Source organism: Manihot esculenta, chromosome 1 (genome assembly GCF_001659605.2).
Source record: "Manihot esculenta cultivar AM560-2 chromosome 1, M.esculenta_v8, whole genome shotgun sequence".
Taxonomy (NCBI): domain Eukaryota; kingdom Viridiplantae; phylum Streptophyta; class Magnoliopsida; order Malpighiales; family Euphorbiaceae; genus Manihot; species Manihot esculenta.
The window spans coordinates 40,710,799-40,732,282 of record NC_035161.2 but is presented as its reverse complement, the minus strand read 5'-3'; the positions used below and the strand labels follow the sequence as shown (position 1 = coordinate 40,732,282).

General features: G+C 32.5%; 2 protein-coding genes across 7 annotated transcripts; one reads left to right on the top strand and one right to left on the bottom strand.

Annotated features, from left to right (window-relative positions):
* Positions 1-2,124: 2,124 nt before the first annotated feature.
* On the top strand, positions 2,125-11,866 carry LOC110614668. 6 transcript variants are annotated; one of them, XM_021756287.2, is made up of 9 exons: positions 2,125-3,129; positions 3,669-3,857; positions 5,336-5,428; positions 5,524-5,706; positions 5,782-5,884; positions 5,965-6,150; positions 7,618-10,067; positions 10,403-10,986; positions 11,337-11,866. In XM_021756287.2, the coding sequence occupies exons 1-9, from the start codon at positions 2,917-2,919 to the stop codon at positions 11,479-11,481; spliced, it is 4,146 nt and encodes a 1,381-aa protein (XP_021611979.1). In that variant the 5' UTR covers positions 2,125-2,916; the 3' UTR covers positions 11,482-11,866. The 6 variants fall into 6 exon arrangements, 3 of the variants coding, with proteins under 3 accessions (XP_021611979.1, XP_021611972.1, XP_021611988.1); XR_002487816.2 differs by having other exon boundaries at positions 2,127-3,129; positions 10,400-11,093; positions 11,337-11,464; XR_002487815.2 differs by having other exon boundaries at positions 2,127-3,129; positions 10,400-11,093; positions 11,315-11,464.
* Positions 11,867-12,233: 367 nt separating this feature from the next.
* LOC110614689 (DEAD-box ATP-dependent RNA helicase 31) lies at positions 12,234-17,075 on the bottom strand. Its single transcript, XM_021756309.2, has 10 exons — positions 16,029-17,075; positions 15,701-15,807; positions 15,079-15,134; positions 14,448-14,672; positions 13,839-14,045; positions 13,631-13,717; positions 13,464-13,559; positions 13,124-13,339; positions 12,703-12,885; positions 12,234-12,580 (listed from the first exon to the last, which is right to left on the bottom strand). Exons 1-10 carry the CDS (start codon positions 16,955-16,957, stop codon positions 12,353-12,355), a joined length of 2,334 nt encoding a protein of 777 aa, XP_021612001.1. The 5' UTR covers positions 16,958-17,075; the 3' UTR covers positions 12,234-12,352.
* Positions 17,076-21,484: the final 4,409 nt, after the last annotated feature.

The following is a 21,484-nucleotide window of genomic DNA, read 5'->3' as shown; positions in this document are numbered from 1 at the left end:
AAACTCGAAAATTAGGATAAATTACTTTACACTGATAAAATATATTAAAATTAACACATATAATGTTTTATTTTTAAAGTCAATGATTTAATTTGTATGTTTTGATTCTGTCTAAATTATTATTAATTATATTAAAAATAATAAAAATATATTTAAATATATGATATTTTATAATTATTAATTTGCATTACATCTTATTCATTTAAATCAATAAATAATGTTAAAACAAAAAAAATCAACTTTATAATTAATTTAAAAATAAAATTATATATATTTTAATTGATCTATTCCAGGCATAAAATAAGTTTGCAAATAAATATAATTTATAAATTTATTAAAATAAAATTAGTTCATATATGGGCTAGACTGAGGCCATGTTCATAAGTTATATAACTGAGGGCCTGAGGCCGTTTCGATGACTTATGAAATGGGTCTGAGCCCAACCGATTACCTAACTCAGTATCTCCCTGAGCTGCAAATTTCCACGGCACAAGGTATCATGGGAAAAGAACAAAATCATTAAAATTAATATTATACTCATGTGCTTCATTTGACATATAATAAGAAAATTAAAAAAAAAAGAGAATAGATTATCACTATGTGACTGCTAATATTATTTTTTTATTAATAGTGGAGTACAAAATTTATTATTTTTAATTATATTGAGTATATATTTTTAATTTATATGAAAATAAAAGTAAATATATTTATGAGATATATGGAGTTGGACATTGGATAATTATTGAATATGCTAATTTATCACTATTTTTATATTGATAAAGGTAAAATATTATATAAACGGATAGAATATTATCAAAAATTAAATTATTTTAATTCAATTTATATTTTTAATATCTTAAATTCATCCTGAATTTGATTTATATTAATAATATCTGAATCTGTTCTGAATTTAATTAAAAATTAATTTAAATTATTCTAACTTTTTTCTAATTTCAATTATTATTATCAGAATAAAATTTCAACCTTTTTTTATATTAAATTAATTATTTATATAAACGGATTCAAATAAAAAATTTCTATATATAAAATTCAAATTCAATCCGAATTTTAAATTTGAATCTATCTTAAACCCTATTATAATTAATCAAATCGATTCTATTAAAATTTAATCGGATCGAGTACCTAAAAAATACCCGATCCATTGGCATCATTATATTTCATGTTTAATATTACACCTCTAAAAGTAAAAACTGAAAGATAATAATTTATATTAACAAATAAAATTCAAATAATAGTTTTTTTTATAAAAATACTATATTTAAAAAATCAAATATATTAATACTGTATTTATTGAATATAATGTATAAATAATATTTCATAAATATATGAATGATAATTACATTAAGAATTTTGTATGCATTTGAGAATAATATTTAAAAATTGACTACTGCATAAATTTATTATACCCCTCCAATCTCAGATAGGCGAGGAACTAGCAATTAGGCCCAGAAGCCCGTGCAATTATTGGGCCTGGCCCATGGTTCCAGTAAAACTTCACCATTATTCATTTGTTCACCCATCCAATGTTATTATTTATTAATTAATACTACTTTTATGGTTATTTTGTCTTAAACAAAATTTAAAGAATTCAAATTTCATAATTTTTTATATATTTTATCTTACATTTTCTGCAGAAAAATTTAATTGATATTTTTAAAAATATAAATATAATATTTGTTTACAATTTATTTATAATTTTATAAAATTTATGTATCTATCTAATAAATTTTTACATAAAGGGATTGCAAAATGATTATTGTATAAAAACTTATTGTATTAGTAAAAAATAATGATTTATATTTTCAAAATACTGTCTTAACAGTTTATAATAAAATTTTAAAATAGTAATAAAAATACAATATATTTAAGTTTAGATTAAATTTAGAAGTTATATATTTATAAATTTAGATAAAAAATTTAGAATTTTATAATTGACATCTTTATAAAATATTTTTAATATTAATTCAATAAAAATTACCAATTTTTTTTAGAAAAGCTGTATCATCCTGAATGAATTTTCAATTCAAAAAATCACTAAAAAAAAAAAAAACAACAAAAATCAAAACCTTTCAAATGCACAATTTTGCCTTAACGTCAAGGCATTTTCTCAAAGGTAATAGTCTCCGTAATCCCCAATTCTCGTTCCCAAACACCCCTCTCTCTTTTCTCCCTCTGTCTCTCTCTCTCTCTGTATCCACAAAACCTAATATTGATCACCTCCATCCTCTTTCCTGCACCATTTCATTTAATGCTCCAATCTTTCATCCCTCCAAGCGCGCTTCTACTCTCACTTTTGATTCGCCGAAACCTCACCATTTTCCAGGATTCACAACTTTTCTTTAGGGTTTTCATAATCTGACGCTATTTTGTATCACTAATTTTGTTCCTCTTTCATCCCTTGTAGTTTTTTTTTTTCTTTTTTTTATAAATATTTGATCTCTAGGGTTTTCTTTTTTGTTTATATGCTTTGTAGATTTCATTCATTGCTTTTATACCCCCTTTTTTTCTATTTTTCGGATACTTCTAAGTTTTTGAAAATTGAAGTGGCTTCCCTGAAATTTCTTTAGGTTTCTCTACTTGCAAATATTTGTTTCCCCCAAACCCAAAAATTTGGCGGAAATTACCCTACTTGCCATTTGGCTACCGGACGGATTATACCATCTGGGGCTTGTTCTTAATCTGAAAGTTTCCTTCTTTGAACACGGATTCTCTTTGGAATCACAATCTTAGAAAATTAATCAACTATCTTTTTGTTCCTCCTGCTGTTGTTGTTCTACCCGATTTTCCTTTTTATATGCATATGTCTGCATAAGTGCTCTTGTTTTGGGGTAGGAGTTGGCTTTGGGTATCGGTTATTGCATAACGGGTAAAAGAAGGGAAAGGGCCTAGGATTGCATGGGCGAGCATGAGAGGCTATTGCCAAACGGCCTATTGCCTAACGAAGCGGCCTCTGTGATCCGATTGCTTGACTCGGAGCGATGGTCGAAGGCCGAAGAGAGAACTGCAGAGCTCATTGCCTGCATTCAGCCCAACGAGCCCTCGGAAGAGCGCCGAAATGCTGTAGCCGATTATGTACAGCGGCTTATCATGAAGTGTTTTCCCTGCCAGGTACATTTCATTTTCCGTATGCTTTATCTAGTTTTATGTACTGATTTGGATCGTGGGCCTATAGCTGATTACATGGAGATAATGGGTTGTTCCGTTGGATAGTATGATCGTAACTGAAGATTGTGTTTGTCCTATTATTGGAGATACGAATAATATTTCATCTCTAAGGCAGGTTTATTGAAGTGAAGAGGTCATTTTTTGGGGGTTGGATGTGGAAGTTAAACGATCAAATATGCTTGGCAGATGGGCTTTTGTTTTAATATGCAATGAGACTATCACCTGAGTATGACGAGTTGCAGTTTTCAAGTAGAAGGCAGTGATAGACTTGGTGATTTAGTGTTGGCAATGTCCTGAAGGGTATATGTTTATGTTGAAATTGGAGAGAAAAATAGATAGACCTGATATTGAGGTCAAGTTTGTGGTTTTAGCAATCATTTTTTTTGGCGGTGATGTTGGAATAATGCCTTCAATTGTTTCATTATTGCAGAAGTGTATGCATCTCTAACTCGTTATTTACCCATGAGTGGCATTACCTACAGGTGTTCACTTTTGGGTCTGTACCTCTTAAGACTTATTTGCCTGATGGAGACATCGACTTAACAGCTTTCAGTAAAAATCAAAATATGAAAGATACATGGGCTCATCAGGTTCGTGATATGCTGGAGAATGAGGAGAAGAATGAGAATGCTGAATTCCGTGTCAAAGAGGTTCAGTACATTCAGGCAGAAGTAGGTCCCTTTTGTTATTCATTACATTTTTCTTTTTATCATTATTAAAGGTTGTCTGGTCATCTCCGTTTCTCACTATCTTCATTTGCATTTTTTGTTGGTTCAAGTTTTTTTTATTTGTTACCAAATTTATCAAAGGCGAGCCAGGCACCTTGTGCAGGCAAGGTTTGGTGCTGATAAAGCACCTCATTTAGGTCTTTCTGAGTCAGCTTCATCTAGGTACTGCATGGATGAGTGCTGGGTCTGAGGCATTAGGTGCCCAAGTGCTTGATGGCTTCAGATACTAAGCTCATTAATTTGATGCTTGTTTGTTTAATGTATGTTTCTCTCACTTAGTAAATTCAGCTCTAAATCATGGACTTTGAGAGGTAAAAATGGCAAAGCATGAAATTTGCAATTATAAATTGCAAAAGGGATGAATCATCCTTTTCCTTAGTTCCTATTAGGGAAAAGGTACTTCCATACGAGCATAGCTGATCTGAGCAATTATTTCAGCTATAGTGGACTTATAATATTGGATTTGGTGAATGTTTCAAGGTCTTATATCTGTATATCCAATGATATTAGTACTTCTTATAGTTTTTTATGTTATCCTCTAGAAAGCACAATCAAGTGTTATTCTTTCTGATGAAGAGGCCTAAATGCTTTATCTCTAATGCGTCAGGAAGTAGTGAAACTTTTGACTATCTACATCAGCTTTTTCTTTAAGAGCAATATTCACTTCTGAACTCTTTGAAACATACTTAGAGACGCTTCTGACAATTGATACATATAGATAAAGCCTTCTCCTTATCATATGAGTATTTCAGTTGATCAATTTTAGATTGGATCTTATCCAATTGTTTGTTGGGACATTCTGTGTGTATTGGATATGCATGAGTACACAAAAGCTTAAGGTCACATAACCCCGTGGTTTGTCTGGAAACTGCATTCTGTACATACTTTTCTCATCATAGTCTAGTGTTAAAAATTGCAAGTTGGTTCCATAGGTTACTGTTAAAGATTGCAATTGTTTCTTGGGATTTTTATGTATTGGATTGCCTTAATTTTATGTATTGGGATTTTTTAGTGTTAAAGGTCAAATAACCACATGGGACTATGTGAATTCTTATTAATTTGGTAATTAATCACCAAATGTGCCCACGACTAGTAAGAATAGTCCAGTATGGTATTTATGCCAATTCTGTGAATGGCTTTTTGAATTTCGGGTCTTATGTTTCTTTTAACTGTCCCAAAAAACTTTAGCCTTTTGTCTTTTATTATTTATTTTGAATTCTGAGCTTTAGTCATTACTATTTTAATTTGGACATAATAAGTTTTGAATGTAGTTGTTTATTTGAGAAAGATGCTTGTTGCTGAATGTTTTGTCATGTATTACAGATATATTTTTACGATTTCAATAAACATTAGTAAATACCTTCAATCCTGTGATTCTTGATGAGGCATTAAAAAACTTTTTTGTTTGAATATGCATACAGGTGAAGATTATTAAATGTCTAGTGGAAAATATTGTGGTAGACATATCTTTTAATCAGCTTGGTGGGCTATGCACCCTTTGTTTCCTTGAGGAGGTTAGTAGGCTGTTTGGAATCTGCCTTTCACCTGGAAACTGCAAATTGTGATAGAATTTGTATCGCTTCACTAATTATGATTTTTGCTTCTGTAGGTTGATCATTTGATAAATCAAAACCATTTATTCAAGAAGAGTATTATATTGATAAAGGCATGGTGTTATTATGAAAGTCGCATTCTTGGGGCTCACCATGGCTTGATTTCCACATATGCTCTGGAAACCTTAGTTCTTTATATATTTCATGTTTTCAACAATTGCTTTGCCGGACCCCTTGAGGTGGTTTTCTTACATTTCTCTTTTATTAGCTGTATTCCTCTGTTCAGTTATCTGATTATTCCTTTTTCCATCTAGGTTCTTTACCGTTTTCTTGAGTTCTTCAGCAAGTTTGACTGGGACAACTTTTGTGTTAGCCTTTGGGGTCCCGTGCCCATCAGTTCACTTCCAGATGTAACAGGTATATTTAATTCCCATATTAATGTTTCATGAGTGTTTGCCAATTATCAATGTCAAGTATTTCGTTCACGTGCTTTGCAGCGGAACCTCCGCGAAAGGATGGTGGAGAGTTATTGTTAAGCAAATTGTTTCTTGAGGCCTGCAGTGCAGTATATGCTGTTTTCCCTGGTGGCCAAGAAAATCAAGGGCAACCTTTCATGTCCAAACACTTCAATGTTATTGATCCTTTGCGTGTGAACAACAACCTAGGACGCAGTGTTAGTAAAGGTATTTAAGAAGAAGCTTTTTATTTTTCTTTGTTTATTTCTAATATAACTTGTAACTATCTTTTACAACCTTTGCCATGAAACATACTAGAGGTTTGGAGCTTAGTCTTCTCTGTTCCCTCTCCTGTTAGCATTATGTTCTTTCAAATATGTTGCAATTCCTTTGTAATTTGGCTCTTTCTTTGTGATAGACTAGAATTTAGGTTTTGGCATAATTCTTATTGTAATGTGATAAAAGAAGACAGACCATTTAGTGTATCTCTTGACATGTTTTTTGAAGAACGCTTGCAGTTAATGTAGCTTTAAGGATGAGTGGTTGTGGTTAGAATATATGGCAAGTAGGTCATCTCTTAGCAGCTTGAAAATAGTAAGAGACAAGCATGATTGTCCACACTTCGCAGGCTGGCACAACTTTTCTGAATAATTTTAATATAATTAATGATATTTAACAAATCATATATGTTTGTGCAATAAAAATACATTGATAAATTTAATAAGTTATTTAGTTTATCAAATTTTATCTATTATGTATTGAAGAAAACATTATATGGGCGGTACCGTTGTTTCTTAGTTATAAATTTAAATTTTACAAGTTTAACTAATTTCATCTGAATAATAGTATGCTAGAGAGATTAGAAAAATTCCTTTTAAGACTCGTGTATATATTTTGATTCAACTAAGTTTTCTTTTAATTGAATTTATATAATTTAACTGTATGCTGGTAAAAACGTCTTTAGAAGTTCATACAAAATTTATGAATATTAATTTTAAAACATATATATGTATAACTTGAACACTTTGAATGTAGAGTCATATATATATATAGTTGATCTATCCCAAGTACTGATAATTAAGCATAAAATACTTCATCAATATCTTGGTCCACCAAGGATGTGATGTGATGTGACAATGTATAGGGCAAAATAATAGCACTTCCACTGTTTTTCCCAATTTAATATGATATAACAACGACCTGGATGATTTATGTGAGGGGCAAATACATGCCTGGACTACAGCAACCCTCTTTTTTTAGGTTTTCAAATGAAGAAAGCAATCTACTATGTCAAATAGGAATTCCTGGACAGCTTGGATGCTCAAGATGTCATTATGTCATGTATAAAATATTATTCGTCTTATGTCACTGCACCTTGTCCCATAGCTTTAAACAAATGGCAAGGGACAGTGACCAAGTATAGAAGAGGAGAATTTGTTTGAGAGAGCAAATTGACAAAATCTACATAACAGAAGGGTCAGCAAATAGCTCTACAGAGCTAAGTCCTATACAACAGATAATCAAAGCAAAGAGAAGGGTTATCTTGAAATTTTTATAACCTACTATATAAATTTGTATGTGAGCAGTTATTTTTGAGGCATAGCATATGTGTTCAGCATGCTCTTCTCCCTTTCTTTTCAGTTTGGAACTTGTAAAATTGCTAGTAATTTTTTGCTATATATCATATCTTTTCAGGTAATTTCTTTAGGATACGTAGTGCATTTGCATTTGGGGCTAAGAAGCTGGCAAGGTTACTTGATTGCCCAAAAGAAGACATTTTTTTTGAAGTGAATCAATTCTTTATGAACACCTGGGACAGACATGGTAGTGGCCGGCGTCCTGACGCACCCAGAAATGATCTGTGGCGCTTGAGATTGTCAACTCCTGACCTTTTACATGGGGCTGATAATCTTAAGAACAGTTCAAACAGCAGAAATTCTGGTCGTGAAGCTCAAGTTGATGTGACACATAGTTCACATGGTGTTCCGTCTCAGCATGTTAAAGATAACTCATCCAGAAGTAGCGAAGTTTCTGTAGCTTCTCGCAGTCAAAGCCAGAAGACTTGTATTAATCTGAATAACACAAGGAACTCTGATCAATCTAGAAAGGACAGCAGTTCCAATCAGGGTCTGCATGCTGAGAAAAACCAAAGAAGTACTAAACCTGATAACATTGTCAATGATCTACAGGGAAGGTACCTTTTTGCAAGGACACGCTCTAGTCCTGAGCTTACTGAGACTTATGGTGAAGTCTCTTTTCAGGGAGGGCATAGCAGGGCTCAAGAAGCTGGAAAAGGCCAGAGCCCTTCTGTTAGGTTAGATACCAGGAGGAAAAACCTGGAATCTGATAATTTGGGAAGCCATGGTGTTAGATCTTCAACTGATGATCCTTCATCCATTAGGCATGCTCCATCCCGTCAAAGCCTTGATGCTGCTGGTGATTCTAACAGTGGCTCAAATAGTTACCATGAGGATTCAGGCCTAGGTTCTACTGGTGAAGAATTTGCTTCTGTCCTAGGGACACAAGGGATGCATCAGGAGGAGCAAGATTTTGTGAACATGATGTCATCTTCCACAGGCCTCGGTTTTAATGGACAGGTCAATCTTCCATTGAATTTGGCATCAAGTCATATGCCTCTTTCAATCTCACCCTCTGTTCTAGCTTCAATGGGATATCCTCAGAGAAACTTGGGGGGGATGATACCAATGATGGATAATCCTTGGGGCACAAATATGCAATTTCCCCAAGGCTTGGTTTCTTCACCATTAAATCATTATTTTCCTGGCTTAGGATTGACCTCAAATACAGAAGATTCAGTTGAACCCGGCAATGAGAATTTTAGTTCTGTGGAAATGAACCTGAGTGAGGCTGATCATAATTACTGGCATGAGCCACAAAGGGGCGCTGCCAGTGGGTTTGATCTTGAAAATGGAGGTCTTGATATTCATCAATCGGATGATAATAAGCAGCAGTCCGCATCAGCTAGCTATAACTTTGTTCCTTCATCCCAGTTAAGTGGCACTGTTAGCTCTTTGAGAGTTCAACAGAAGTTCACCAAAGAATCCCGAGGGTCAATGAAGGAAGATCACATTGATACTCTGCCATATCAAGAAAACAGGGCTTCTGAAGTTTTCTTTGATGATAGAATTACAGGTTCAAGGATTTCTCCTACTGTGAATACTACTTCTCTGAGAAGTAAAACCTCTTCTGAGAGCTCATGGGAAGGATCACCTGCAAAGGCAGCACCAAAGTCAACTAGAGAAAAGAGAAACAGGAAAACAACTTCTTCTGTAGTGCCATCTGCCGTTTTTGGGAAAGGTAAGAATGTGTCTGAACATTCCTCCAATCAGGCAGAAGATGAAAGCAAAGAGCGGAATCTACTACCCACTATGGGCCCTGAAATGACTGAAAGAAACATAGTACCTCCGTCAGCTGCTGCTGTGCATGTTCCAAGGCATCAGATTCCTGGATATGAAACAGCACAGACAAGTGGATCTGAGTCATTGATACCTATTGCTCCAATGCTTTTAGGTGGTGGTTCAAGGCAAAGAACTACGGATAATTCAGGGGTTGTTCCTTTTGCATTTTATCCTACTGGACCTCCTGTTCCATTTGTTACCATGCTTCCAGTGTACAACTTCAATACTGGGACAGGAACTTCTGATGCATCAACAAGCCAATTTAATGTTGAGGAGGTCGTAGAAAACAACGATTCTGGTCAGAATTTTGATTCATCTGAAGGACTTGATCAATCTGAGGTGGTAAGCACTTCTAATTCTATGAGAAGGCCTGCTGAGCCATTGGAGCACAAAGCTGACATTCTTAACAGTGATTTTGCTAGCCACTGGCAAAACTTGCAATATGGGAGGTTTTGCCAAAACTCACGGTATCCCACGCCTTTGGTTTATCCATCACCTCTGATGATGCCACCTGTATATTTACAAGGCCGTCTTCCATGGGATGGGCCTGGGAGACCTCTTTCAACAAACATGAATCTTTTTACACAGTTAATGAGTTATGGACCTCGCCTTGTTCCTGTTGCTCCTCTTCAGTCTGTTTCTAATAGACCTGGGGGTGTTTATCAGCATTATGTTGATGAAATGCCAAGATATCGCAGTGGGACTGGGACCTACCTGCCTAATCCTGTAAGATAGTTTTTTGGACCAATAGTTTGCTTTTAATTTCTAGGTTTTTGTTTTGCACGTGAATATGTCAGTTGTTAACTTGATCTTTAAGAACATTTCATTCACTTATGCATGCATTGCTTTCTCAGTGTCTCCTTAATTTGATTAGCATACTAGTTTATTAAATTAGCATTATTCTCTCTCTTCTCATGTATTAAGCTAAAAGAGTTGGGGATTTTCATCAATTTGGTGAACTTGAAATTACTATGCGTCTTGGCGTGTTAAGTTCTGTGTTATAACATTGCTGATTTCTGTAGATTTTCTTTTTCACAAGTTATTTTGATTTATTTTAGAAGGTATCTGTTCGGGACCGTCATTCTACGAATACCAGGAAGGGAAATTACAGCTATGATAGAAGTGACCACCATGGTGAGAGGGAAGGGAACTGGAATGTTAATTCGAAGCCTCGAGCTTCTGGGCGTGGCCGCAACCAAGCTGAGAAGTCAAGCTCAAGGTCGGATCGGTTGGCAGCAAATGAGAGCCGAACTGATAGGACATGGGGTTCTCATAGACATGAAACTTTTCCTTCATACCAATCTCAGAATGGTCCAATCCGTTCAAACTCCTCACAGAATAGTGCTGCTAATTTGGCATATGGCATGTATCCACTACAGTCCATGAATCCTGTAGTTTCAACGAATGGACCTACATTTCCACCTGTTGTCATGCTATATCCTTATGATCATAGTGCTGGATTTGGATCTCCTGCAGAACAGCTTGAGTTTGGATCTCTTGGGCCAGTTGGTTTCTCAGGCGCAAATGAGATATCACATTTAAATGAGGGAAGCAGATCAAGTAGGGGATTTGAGGATCAAAGGTTTCATGGCAGCTCTGCACAGCGGTCTTCACCAGATCAGCCATCTTCACCTCATCTTCAGAGGTAGTCATCATTCTGTTTGTTAAGTACAAGGTTTCTGAATTGCAGTGGGCCTGAAAGCCTAGTTGTTTGTGGATGAGTGGCAGTGTTGTAGAATCATAGTACAAGAGGTAGTTGTACAACAACAATCTTTTTCTTCCTTTAACACAAAACATAATGTTAGAATGCAATAGACTTAAGGTGACGACATGATATTATGAACTGCAGTCACATTGTATTGTAGATGAGGCTATGATTTAGAAGTAGAAGGTTTATGCTCAACTCTGTTTAATAATTGCCTATTATTTCACTGGGATTGTTTTATGATGTTTTTTATTTATCATCTTAACAGGGGCATTTGATTTTATTGCCAGATCAGTGGTCCAAAGGAATTATCAGTTGAAGGATGAGGATTTCCCACCTCTTGCATTTATGAACCAAGCAGGAAGCGATGGTGGAAGAAACTACAGTGAGAAACCCTCCAGTTACCAGGCCTTTGTGATCTCACCTCATTCATAAAAAGGGAGAACTTGTGGGAGTCATCAGATACTCCTGGAAAGCCACCCCTTGCTGGTTCGTGCTTGTTTGTACACTAATCATTTGCTAACCTGCCCTATTTACGTGGATGTAGCAGTTCAGCGGCAAGGGGGGATGCAAGACACGGTGATTAGGTTTTAATTATAGGGTTCAAACACATTGTAACTCCACTGATGTAGAAGCTCGCAGGTCTAGAATCTTAGGATTTTACGATGTTATAAATTTATTCTCCCTGGATTTTGTACCAGTGTATTAGGGATTTTGATGCACAAGCTCACAGAGCATCTTTTGTGGACTCTTGCTTGAAAGATCAACATTGTAGCTATACCCCGGTCAAAGATAGATGAAAAAGATCATTGTTTCAATAGTTGGAAAAGAGGTCCTGCAATTATCTAAGCATTTGATGCTCTTTTGTGTTGCTAGGCGTGATGATAGGCTTCTGGGTATTACGATTGGGATCCGTGATGGTTTACTGCCATTCAATTATATACCTCTTAGGTCCCTGTTTTGGAAGCCTCGTCAATAACTAGGGTTTTTGGGATCTATAAGGTTTCGGTGAAAATTCAAATCCCTTTTGTTCCTTTCAATGTGCTCTGCTTGAGACTTGGCACTAGAACAAATTAGCAGCTCGAAGGTCTTGGTAAGATTTTATTTGCAATTTAAGAATAATGTAGTACCCTATATATATATATATATATTAAAAATTGAAGCCTGCATGTATTTGACACAAGGAATTTCGCAAACATATTTTTTTAAAAAGTCTGATAATTTCCTAGTGATGTTTTCCTTACAAAAGGACTGTTTTCCTTACAAAAGGACTGCCTGGATCTTTAGTGCATGGTCAGTACCAAAACTACTTGGAGCGCAAACCAGGGATATTCCTGAGACCCATCTTGCCAAGGATGAGCTTGGGGATGGCAGGAGGGTTATCAAGTCCCATACTTCGGCTGAACTCGTTAGCCAGCTCCACAAGCCTATACTTGTCCCGACCCACCATCTTATTGGAATTGTAGTAACCTAACCAGGCCTGGTAAGCTGTTTCTTTGTTCTTCATCTCAACATTTGACAGCGCCCGTTCCACCTGCTCAGTAATTTTTCCAATGTCAAGATATCAGGAAATATTTATAGACAAAATTACAAGATTCTCTTAAGTTCTAATGCAATTAAACTAGTAGCAAGCTTCATTGGTGAGTAGAAGTTAACCTTTCTCCGCGTGTCTGGGTCAACTGAAGGGACTGGACCCTTTGTTATTGGCAGATCTTTGATGATAGATAAGAATAATTCCTCCCATGGTGCCAGTAACAATATGCCTTGCCCTTCTTTACCTTTACGACCAGTTCTACCAAGTCGATGTATGTACTGTTCTCTATCAGCCGGCAAACCCACCTGTGCATTTTTTAAAAAATAATAATAATAATAATAAATTGAAAAGCAAGAGTTCTTTGGTTTTTTGGATAAGGAATAGAAAATGTATTAAAAAAAAGCTTGAACCAAACAAAATTAAGATGGGATCAATTTACTTCCCACCTCAACCTTTCATGATTTGCGAAGTAAATACTTGTATTTATTAAACAACATACGCATTTTTTCACGAGTATTGAAAGGCACAAAATGAAAATGAGACCTGAATGACAAGGGTAACATCAGGATAATCCACTCCACGGGCGGATACATCCGACGTCACAAGAATAAGGCCCTTTGATTTTCGGAATTCATCAGAAACCCTGGTTCTGTAACTCTGTGGCTTTCTCGAATGGATCTCTCTAACATTCAAGCTCAGTTCACCAAGAAGGTCAGCAACCATTCTTGTGACCATAGCAGTTGTACAAAATACAAGAATCTGCACAAACCAAGTGCTAAATAACATATGCTACAGGATTGGAGTAAATTGGCAAAAAAGCACTTCATAGCCCAAAATGATACTTAAAGAAGATCTCAAAAACAATCAAGACTTCAAAGCATACCTTATAATCAAGGTTATCAGCAATATGATCCTTCAAAAGGACATATAATATGGGAAACTGCTTGTCCAATGGAGCAATTATATGCATCTGTCTGACCTGAAATGATCCAATAAATTAAGATTGAGAGATAAATAATTTGAAATAGAATTTTTCAAAAGGACAACTACCTGTGAATGTGTCTCCTCAGTTCCCTCTTCAACAGTATTTATGAATTCATGATCTCTCCTCAAAGCAATGTGAGAGATTTGTCGAACCTTAAAATTTGAGGCATAAAATAAAGCATTTGTCATCAAGACATCCAGTAATTTTGGAAGAAAAATATTTCACTATTTCTAAAGTTGTACATGTTAAGACACACCAAAGTTAAAAAGAAACCTCTTCAGGAACTGTGGCTGAAAACAGAAGTGTTTGCCGTTGCTTTGGGACAGCAGCAATTATTTTTTCAATGTCTTTACGAAATCCCATGTCTAGCAAATGATCAGCTTCATCAAGTACAAGGACTTTCACACCCATCAGCCGTGTTGCAAATCCAGCAGTGTTCTCAATATGGTCTCTAAGTCTTCCAGGTGTTGCAACAAGAATCTGTAATTTTAAATATGTAAGAAATACAATAATCTCCAACCTCATACAAATTTTATTTCTTGCGTCTTTACCATTGAAATTAGTATTTTATTCAGCAGATACTAAGGGCAATAATTCACAATCCGATTGGTTGATAGCCTTAGATTGGAATTAATAGATATTAACTCAAATGCAAGTAGTGTAGTCTGCCTTGAGACCCTCTTTGTCCCCCGGGGAAAAAAAAAAACAATACTTGCTCATCTCATTCTGGGAGTAGCTCTACACTTTGCTATAGCCAGACAACATTTCAAATAGTTAAAAGTAGCATATCGTTTCAATACTTGGCCACGATTTTTTATTAGGCTGAGTCTATATATAATGCCTCATCGAGTACTAGGTTAATCTTCAAAGTAATTAACTCACCTGGCATGGGTTTGCTTGCATTTGTTTCTGTTCAAGAGCAAGACGTGTGCCACCCATAATAACTTGAACACCAATAGAAGAGTGATACTTCAATAGTGTATTTGCTTCTGCAGCAGCTTGACTTGCAAGTTCTCGAGTTGGGCATATAACAAGCACAAGAATTGGCGGTCGCTTCTGATCTCGACCAATAGGAGGAGATTTTACAATAACTTCAATTGCTGGAAGCTGATCAGGGAGAGAGAATTGATTATACCTTAGAACACGTCAGGGTCTTACAAAATTTCATACGATTTCAATAGACAGTCCAAGGGGACTTGCACACCTAAATTTTGGCCAAACGCTTATTTATTCTTCAGGAATGCAAACTCTTCCCATGTATAACAAGATAATATTAATTAAAAAAAATGCACATCTACTATCCCTACTCTCGTGCTATATGAACAATTCTGCATCTCAGAAATTTATCAACTTCAAGCTTCGAGAAAGTCTAACATTTTGTACTAGAAGTGCATGTATAGATCTTCCAAAAAACTACAAAGAAAAATTAAGTCCTTGACTATATGGTAGTCAACACTCTTCCATTGTGTAGCATACCATCACACATAAATGCATAAAAAATAAGGTAGCTTACCAAAAACGCTACAGTTTTTCCAGTGCCTGTTTTAGCCTTAGCAAGAACATCCTTATCTGGAATTAAAATCAACAATTGTATTACCATCTTATGGACAAACAAGACCGACATCATAGCAGAGAGCAGCCCACACAAACACATGTTAAGCTGAGAATCAATTGCAATCATTGTAATTTCAGGATTACTTTGTTGAGAGATATTTTAACATCATGATCCTTAACAGAAGGAAAAAGAAAAAGAGAAAGGATCTGTAATGCTGATCCCAACTAGTTTGACTTGAAGTATGTTTCAGAACTATTCATAGAACATTTCACTTCTTAAGAACACTGCTGAAATCAGTGTGATATACCAAATAATATAGAACTAAAGAAAATGCACCCTCACATTCTGATTTTTGAATTTTCCTTCTAGAATATATCCAACTTACATGTGAGTCACAAAAATGATCAAGAAATTAAGTTCTTCTCACATTACCAGTTTACATAACAAAACACAGCTATAATCTAGCAGGTCCAGCAAATTCATAACTTAAGAACAAAATTATCCAGGATTCAAGCATCAAATCCCATCTCTTAATCAATAAGGACACATGAGAACTAGACCATATTGGAAAGAAATAAACCTTTTAGTATAACTGGAAGAGTGGCCTCCTGAACTACAGTCATTTTCTCATATCCAGCATCCTTGATTCCTTTTAATGACAAAGGAGAAATCGAACATTGATCAAATCTGTAGGAATTTTAGAGAATTAAGTGTTTACAAAATGCTGTGACATTAGAAAGTGAGAAAAATGAAATAAAACCTATTAAATTAGTCATTTTAATCATGCATAAGCATTTGATCTTGAAATTTTCAGCCCATAATTCACGGCTAAATGACTTTCTAAATTAAACTTGACATGTTTTGATGTCTTATTGCATGCCCAAAGAGAAAATTTTACATGGACATACCTAGACTCGCTTAAATAAGATTCGGATTTTCTAGGTGAACTTGCCCTTTCTTTCGCCAAATCAAATGAACTAGATGGCCTTTTTTTTAAGATCCCATCATCATGAACATCTTCATCAGCATCATCACTCTCTTCCTCATCAACCATATCCCCGAGATGCTCCATCAATTCCTTTCTCTCATACATTCTCTCATCAATATCGCCGTCACCTTCCTCATCGTCAACGAAACCATTTTTCCCCTTTAATCCCTTCCTATCTCTCCTAAACCCTGAATCTATCTCTCTCCCTCCTCTCCTTTCATTCATTAAATGCTTATTCCCAACTCGCTTTCTCCTAAACGTATCCTCATCACCTCGCGTAATTCCATTATCAAATCGCTCGCTTGTTCGTGAATTCCTCGAAAATGAGTCGGCCTGGTTGCGAACTCTCCTCCTATCAGACTCGCCAAACTCGTCCGAGATATTGTCCCTTCTTCTCTTCGTTGAAAAACCCTCCCTACTTCTTTCTCTACTTCTGCTTCGGTCCTGATTCCTACCCCTAACTCTGCGGCGAGCCCCATCAGAATCCGACTCGTTTTCGCTAGTGATTCTACCACGGAAAGGACTGGTCCTCAAATCACTGACCCAATCACTGAGTTCGTCTTCATCTTCAATTAAACTCTTTGAAGCTCTCATATCTCCTCTGTCACGACCACCATGACTGAATTGGGGCCTGGGTCGAAATGGCCGAGTGGAGAATCGGAGAACACCGACTTGCGAATTGAAATGAGGGACAAAACCTAGATATTTTAGTCTGAAAGGGAACATCCGAGAAAGAACGGGGATAGCCAGGGAGGAGCTAATGAGCGGGGAAGATTTCATAGGTTGGTGACATGCAACCGTAAAAGATGGGTTGAGGAAGCGGAACTGTGGAATAAGCTTAACGGACATAGTGCAAATGCGACTAAGCTTACGGATTTCCGGTCCCAACGCCGGAGAATTTCCGCTGAGAGGAGCGGGGGAATCAGGGTTTAAGGATTTTATATGGCAGATAGATAGGGTTTAGGAGTTGGTCTTATTTGGTTTGAGATTTGGGTAATGGGCGATTTTGCAGAAGAAAATGGGCTAATCCGTTGGGCTCTTACAATGGCTTAATGTCCTTCTGGAAAATTAGGCCTTGGAGCTAGCGGCTTAATCATACATATAACTTATTTTCCAGTTAAGTGGAAACGGATTGAGGGGTCAAGGCTTTATTTCATGAAAATAATCCCTTTCACTATATTCTGTAATTGATTAAATTAAATTATTTATAAATTTCATTATCAAAAATTAATTTATTATATATAAATAATAAATTAAAAATTAATTAAGTTAATTTTATATTTATTTTTTTCATATATAATATTATGATTTTAATATACTATTATTAAATAAAATTATAAAATATATATTATAATTGAAAGAGAGAAATAAGGAGATGTTTTAAACTATCCTTATTTACTTTTATTTTAATTGGTTAATAATTAAAAATAAAAAATTAAATTTTAAAATTTAAATTTATTAGATTAATGTCTTTTTAAAAATTTAAATTTTATTATTAAGTAATATTTATTTTTTAAATTAAATTAATCATTATATATGCAATTAATTAAATTTCATTGAAACATAATTTTAAAGAATTAATTTGCGATTTAATGATAGTGTAAGTATATATTTTATTTCATTATAAAAGAAAATTATATTAGTTAAATAATCTCTTTTAATATAATAATTATTCATATATTTATTCTATATTATATATAAAAGTGAAACGAAAAAAAAATATTAAAATTATTAATAATGCTTTTAGGTTATTTATTTATTTATTTATAATAGCCATTAATTGTTTTATAGTTGATAATATTATTATTTAAAATTTAATTTTTTAAAACAAATGATAATTTTATTATTTAAGTTAATTTTATAGTTAATGAAGAAAATTTTAAAGAATATATACAAATATAATAAAAATAAAATTTTTAAACAAAGATATATATTAAATAATATTTTTATTATTTAAATTAATCTTACTAAGAAAATCTTTTAAAAAATACCTAAATTAATTAAAATACCATTAGATTAATTTTAAAATAAGAATTATTAAGATAATATGTTCAAATATTAGATAAATATTAAAAAATATTATAATAATAAATTCATATTTTAAAGTATAAATTAAAATAATAAGTTGAAATTTAATTAATGAATATTAAAAGTAATAATAAAATAAATATTTAAAATAAGAAATATCTAAATAAAATTAATATTAAAAAATAAAAGGTACAAAAATTTATTCTATTTTTTCAAAAACCATATGCTTATTGCTCTATTTCTTCCCTTTCGTTAATAAGGCAGGATGTTGAGAAATATTTATACTATATAAAAGTGATAAAAAGGAAGAATAATTAGGATTTTTAAGTATATTCTTATATTTTTTTAACTATTAATAAAATCATTTATATTAATTTAAATTTTGAGATACATATTATTGAAATAATACATTTAAATATTAAATAATTATGAAAAATTAATATAAAACAATAATTTTGTTAATATTAAACTATTCGATATTAATCAGTTCTAATAATTAATAATTACATTAAAATTTTAATTAAATATTAATTAATTATAAAAAAGAATATAAAAATAATAATTTTGATAATATAAATTTATTAAGCAATGTATTAATTTTTTAATTATAACAATTATATTTAAAATTTAAAGTAAAAATAATTGTTATTATCAAAATTAATTTAAAACTGATAAATAAGTTTGTAAATTTTAGTATATGCCAAAAAATCAACATTTTGATATAAAAAAATATAGGATAATAAATTATAATATAGTTAAATTTATAAGATTAGAATTATAAGATAATAATTAAATTAATTATAATAATTAAAAATAAATTATTAATTATATTAAAAATATAACAATTTTAATATGATCTAATAATTTTGGTTAGATCAAATTATTATATTATATATAAAAAACCTAATAATTTTACTGTAATCTAATAATTTACCATTAAAACAATCATTCTGCTAATAATAATATTAAATAATAAAAATGTATATTTTTATAAATTTAATTGTTAATATTATTATAATTAATATTAAATAAAAGTTAAAATTATTTTAATAATAACTATAATATATACCAAAAGCTCTATTATAATTTAAATAATCTTACTATTTAAATCTAATAAGTAATACTAATTAATTTAAATTATTTTATATAGTAAAATAAAATTATATATATATATATATATATATATACAAATAAGTTAAAGGAGATGAAACAATTAAATTATTAAAATTACTCATCATAATTTAAAATTTTAACAATAAAACTAATTTTAATTAAAAGCTAAAATAAATTTACTATTCAGGATTTAAAAAATTTAAAACTATTATTCATGTAGTTAAATTCTAATTTTATTATAAATTTATATAAATCTATATTATATAAAATTCTATTATTTATAAAATAAATTACGAGTATTAAAATGAGTATAAAAATGTGTACGTTAAATAAAAATTAATTTATAAAAGAATATGAATGTTAAAATAAAAAATAAAAAATAGTTATTAAAATAATAATATTTAATAATTAGATTAAAAATAATAAACAAAAAAATCCTATTTTAGAATAGAGGGGATGAAGAAAAAAAATAATTTTTATTTATATTGACATAAAAATCTATAATAGTAAGTGAGAATAATTTTAATTATACTCAAATTGAAATTAAAAATAATTTTAATAAAAAAGAAAAATAAAATTGAGTGATAAAATAAAAAATATATAATAAGTGAGTAATTGCAGGCGAAAATTAATCAATAATTTAGGTTTAATTAGTTTCTCAATTTTTTAAATTTAAAACACTAAAAATTATCAATAAAAAATATTAATGAAAATTTATGCGTAGATAATATGGTTGAGTGGGTAGAAAATGAATAAAAATAAAAAGATAATGAATTATTGGGTAAGTCTATTATGCTGGAGTAGAAAATATTTTTCCTGAATTTAATAAAAATATTTTTAAAAAAGAAAAAAAATATTAGAAAATGGGTGGCCCCATCACCCACATGTGAGAAAAAGAGGACTCGGTATCTCCGCGAGAGAGGAGATCTGACCAACAACGAGCCAGCCCACATAAATGAAAGTGGGCCAAAAATGTTTGAACAAGTCATATCACATCGACTGATCGACCCAAGCGGGGGACTCACAAGATCTCTTGGACACCACTGTTTCCTGATTAGCGGCTCAGAAAAATCCAGTCAGAAAATTTGTGAAGAGAGAATTGATGAATGAAGGCGACAGCAGCCAAATTGCTGTGGAGAATAAGAGGATCCATTTTCTGGAGAACACATGCTTGCTTTCTTCATATAATATGTATTTTTTTTCTTCTTGTTTTCTTTTATCTGCTTAAAGTTAAAACTTTTGAAGAACATTATTAGTAAATGCCACCCAGAAAAGGTCGCCACTAAAAGGGCCTCTGGAGGCCACGGGACACTACCATAATAATTGGTGCTTTTTGTGAAGTCGATGGTTCACTGCAACAGGCGAGAGCAATGTCAATTTGGTTGCCCTTTAAACTTGGCAAAGATAAATAAAACAACTCCCAAATAAAAAATATTTGCTACCTAAATTCCTTGAAACCAAATATATAAATTTTTTTTCTTGATAATACATTTGCAAGTAAATTTATAATTTAGTCTACAGAATTTAACCATATTTATAAATTAATTTCTTAATTTTAAATATTGGATCTTTTAATTCAAGAGTTATACTTCCATTAAAATTCAAAGTCATTTCATGAATAAAATTTAAATTAGTTTGTCATGATCTTTGGAGATAAATTATTTGAGAAGGGAGAGATGAGGGATATAAAAATGTAATTTTTATTAAAACAGTGGTATTTTTGCACATATTCCTAAACAAAAATTTTACTTAAAATAGATGGAAGGATGTTGAATTATATTTCAAATATAATTGAGGAATTAAATAATCTAATTTTTTAAAATTAAACAACCATTTATTAATATAGTTAAAATAAGAAATTTTTATTTTTCTTCCTAATATCTCCAAAGGGAGCAACTTTTCGCGGGAATTTTGAAAATCCTTTTAATTTTCTCTACATTGACCTGAAAGCCAAAGCGATTAACGGCCATTAGCAAGCCACGATTTTCCGATATCTTTATTACACGTGTAGTTCTCACAGCCGAATGTTTCTGGTCTGATTCTTCGACATGAAGTGACAGGATTTGTGCGATTAAGTCTCATTGATATATGTGTCTAAGGAAACAAAGCCCGTCCTCTGTGGCTCCTGTTTATTGGTCCCTTCCTAAGTAATTGTTTTGTACTTTTGTTTCACTGATGCTAATCTTTTCTTTAGTTAAGTGAATTAACTAGAGAGTAAAATTAGCGAATGGTCCT

What these genes read in the sequence shown, in the direction of transcription:
- LOC110614668 (XM_021756280.2), top strand. Translation starts at nt 2,917, where the DNA reads ATGGGCGAGCATGAGAGGCTATTGCCAAACGGCCTATTGCCTAACGAA. An exon ending in GCTTTGCCGGACCCCTTGAG is followed by an intron (nt 5,707 to 5,781) that starts GTGGTTTTCTTA and finishes TTTTCCATCTAG; the next exon opens with GTTCTTTACCGTTTTCTTGA. An exon ending in TTCACTTCCAGATGTAACAG is followed by an intron (nt 5,885 to 5,964) that starts GTATATTTAATT and finishes CGTGCTTTGCAG; the next exon opens with CGGAACCTCCGCGAAAGGAT.
- LOC110614689 (XM_021756309.2), bottom strand. Translation starts at nt 16,957, where the DNA reads ATGTCCGTTAAGCTTATTCCACAGTTCCGCTTCCTCAACCCATCTTTT. An exon ending in GAAAAACTGTAGCGTTTTTG is followed by an intron (nt 14,673 to 15,078) that starts GTAAGCTACCTT and finishes CTCCCTGATCAG; the next exon opens with CTTCCAGCAATTGAAGTTAT. An exon ending in CTGAGGAGACACATTCACAG is followed by an intron (nt 13,560 to 13,630) that starts GTAGTTGTCCTT and finishes GGATCATTTCAG; the next exon opens with GTCAGACAGATGCATATAAT.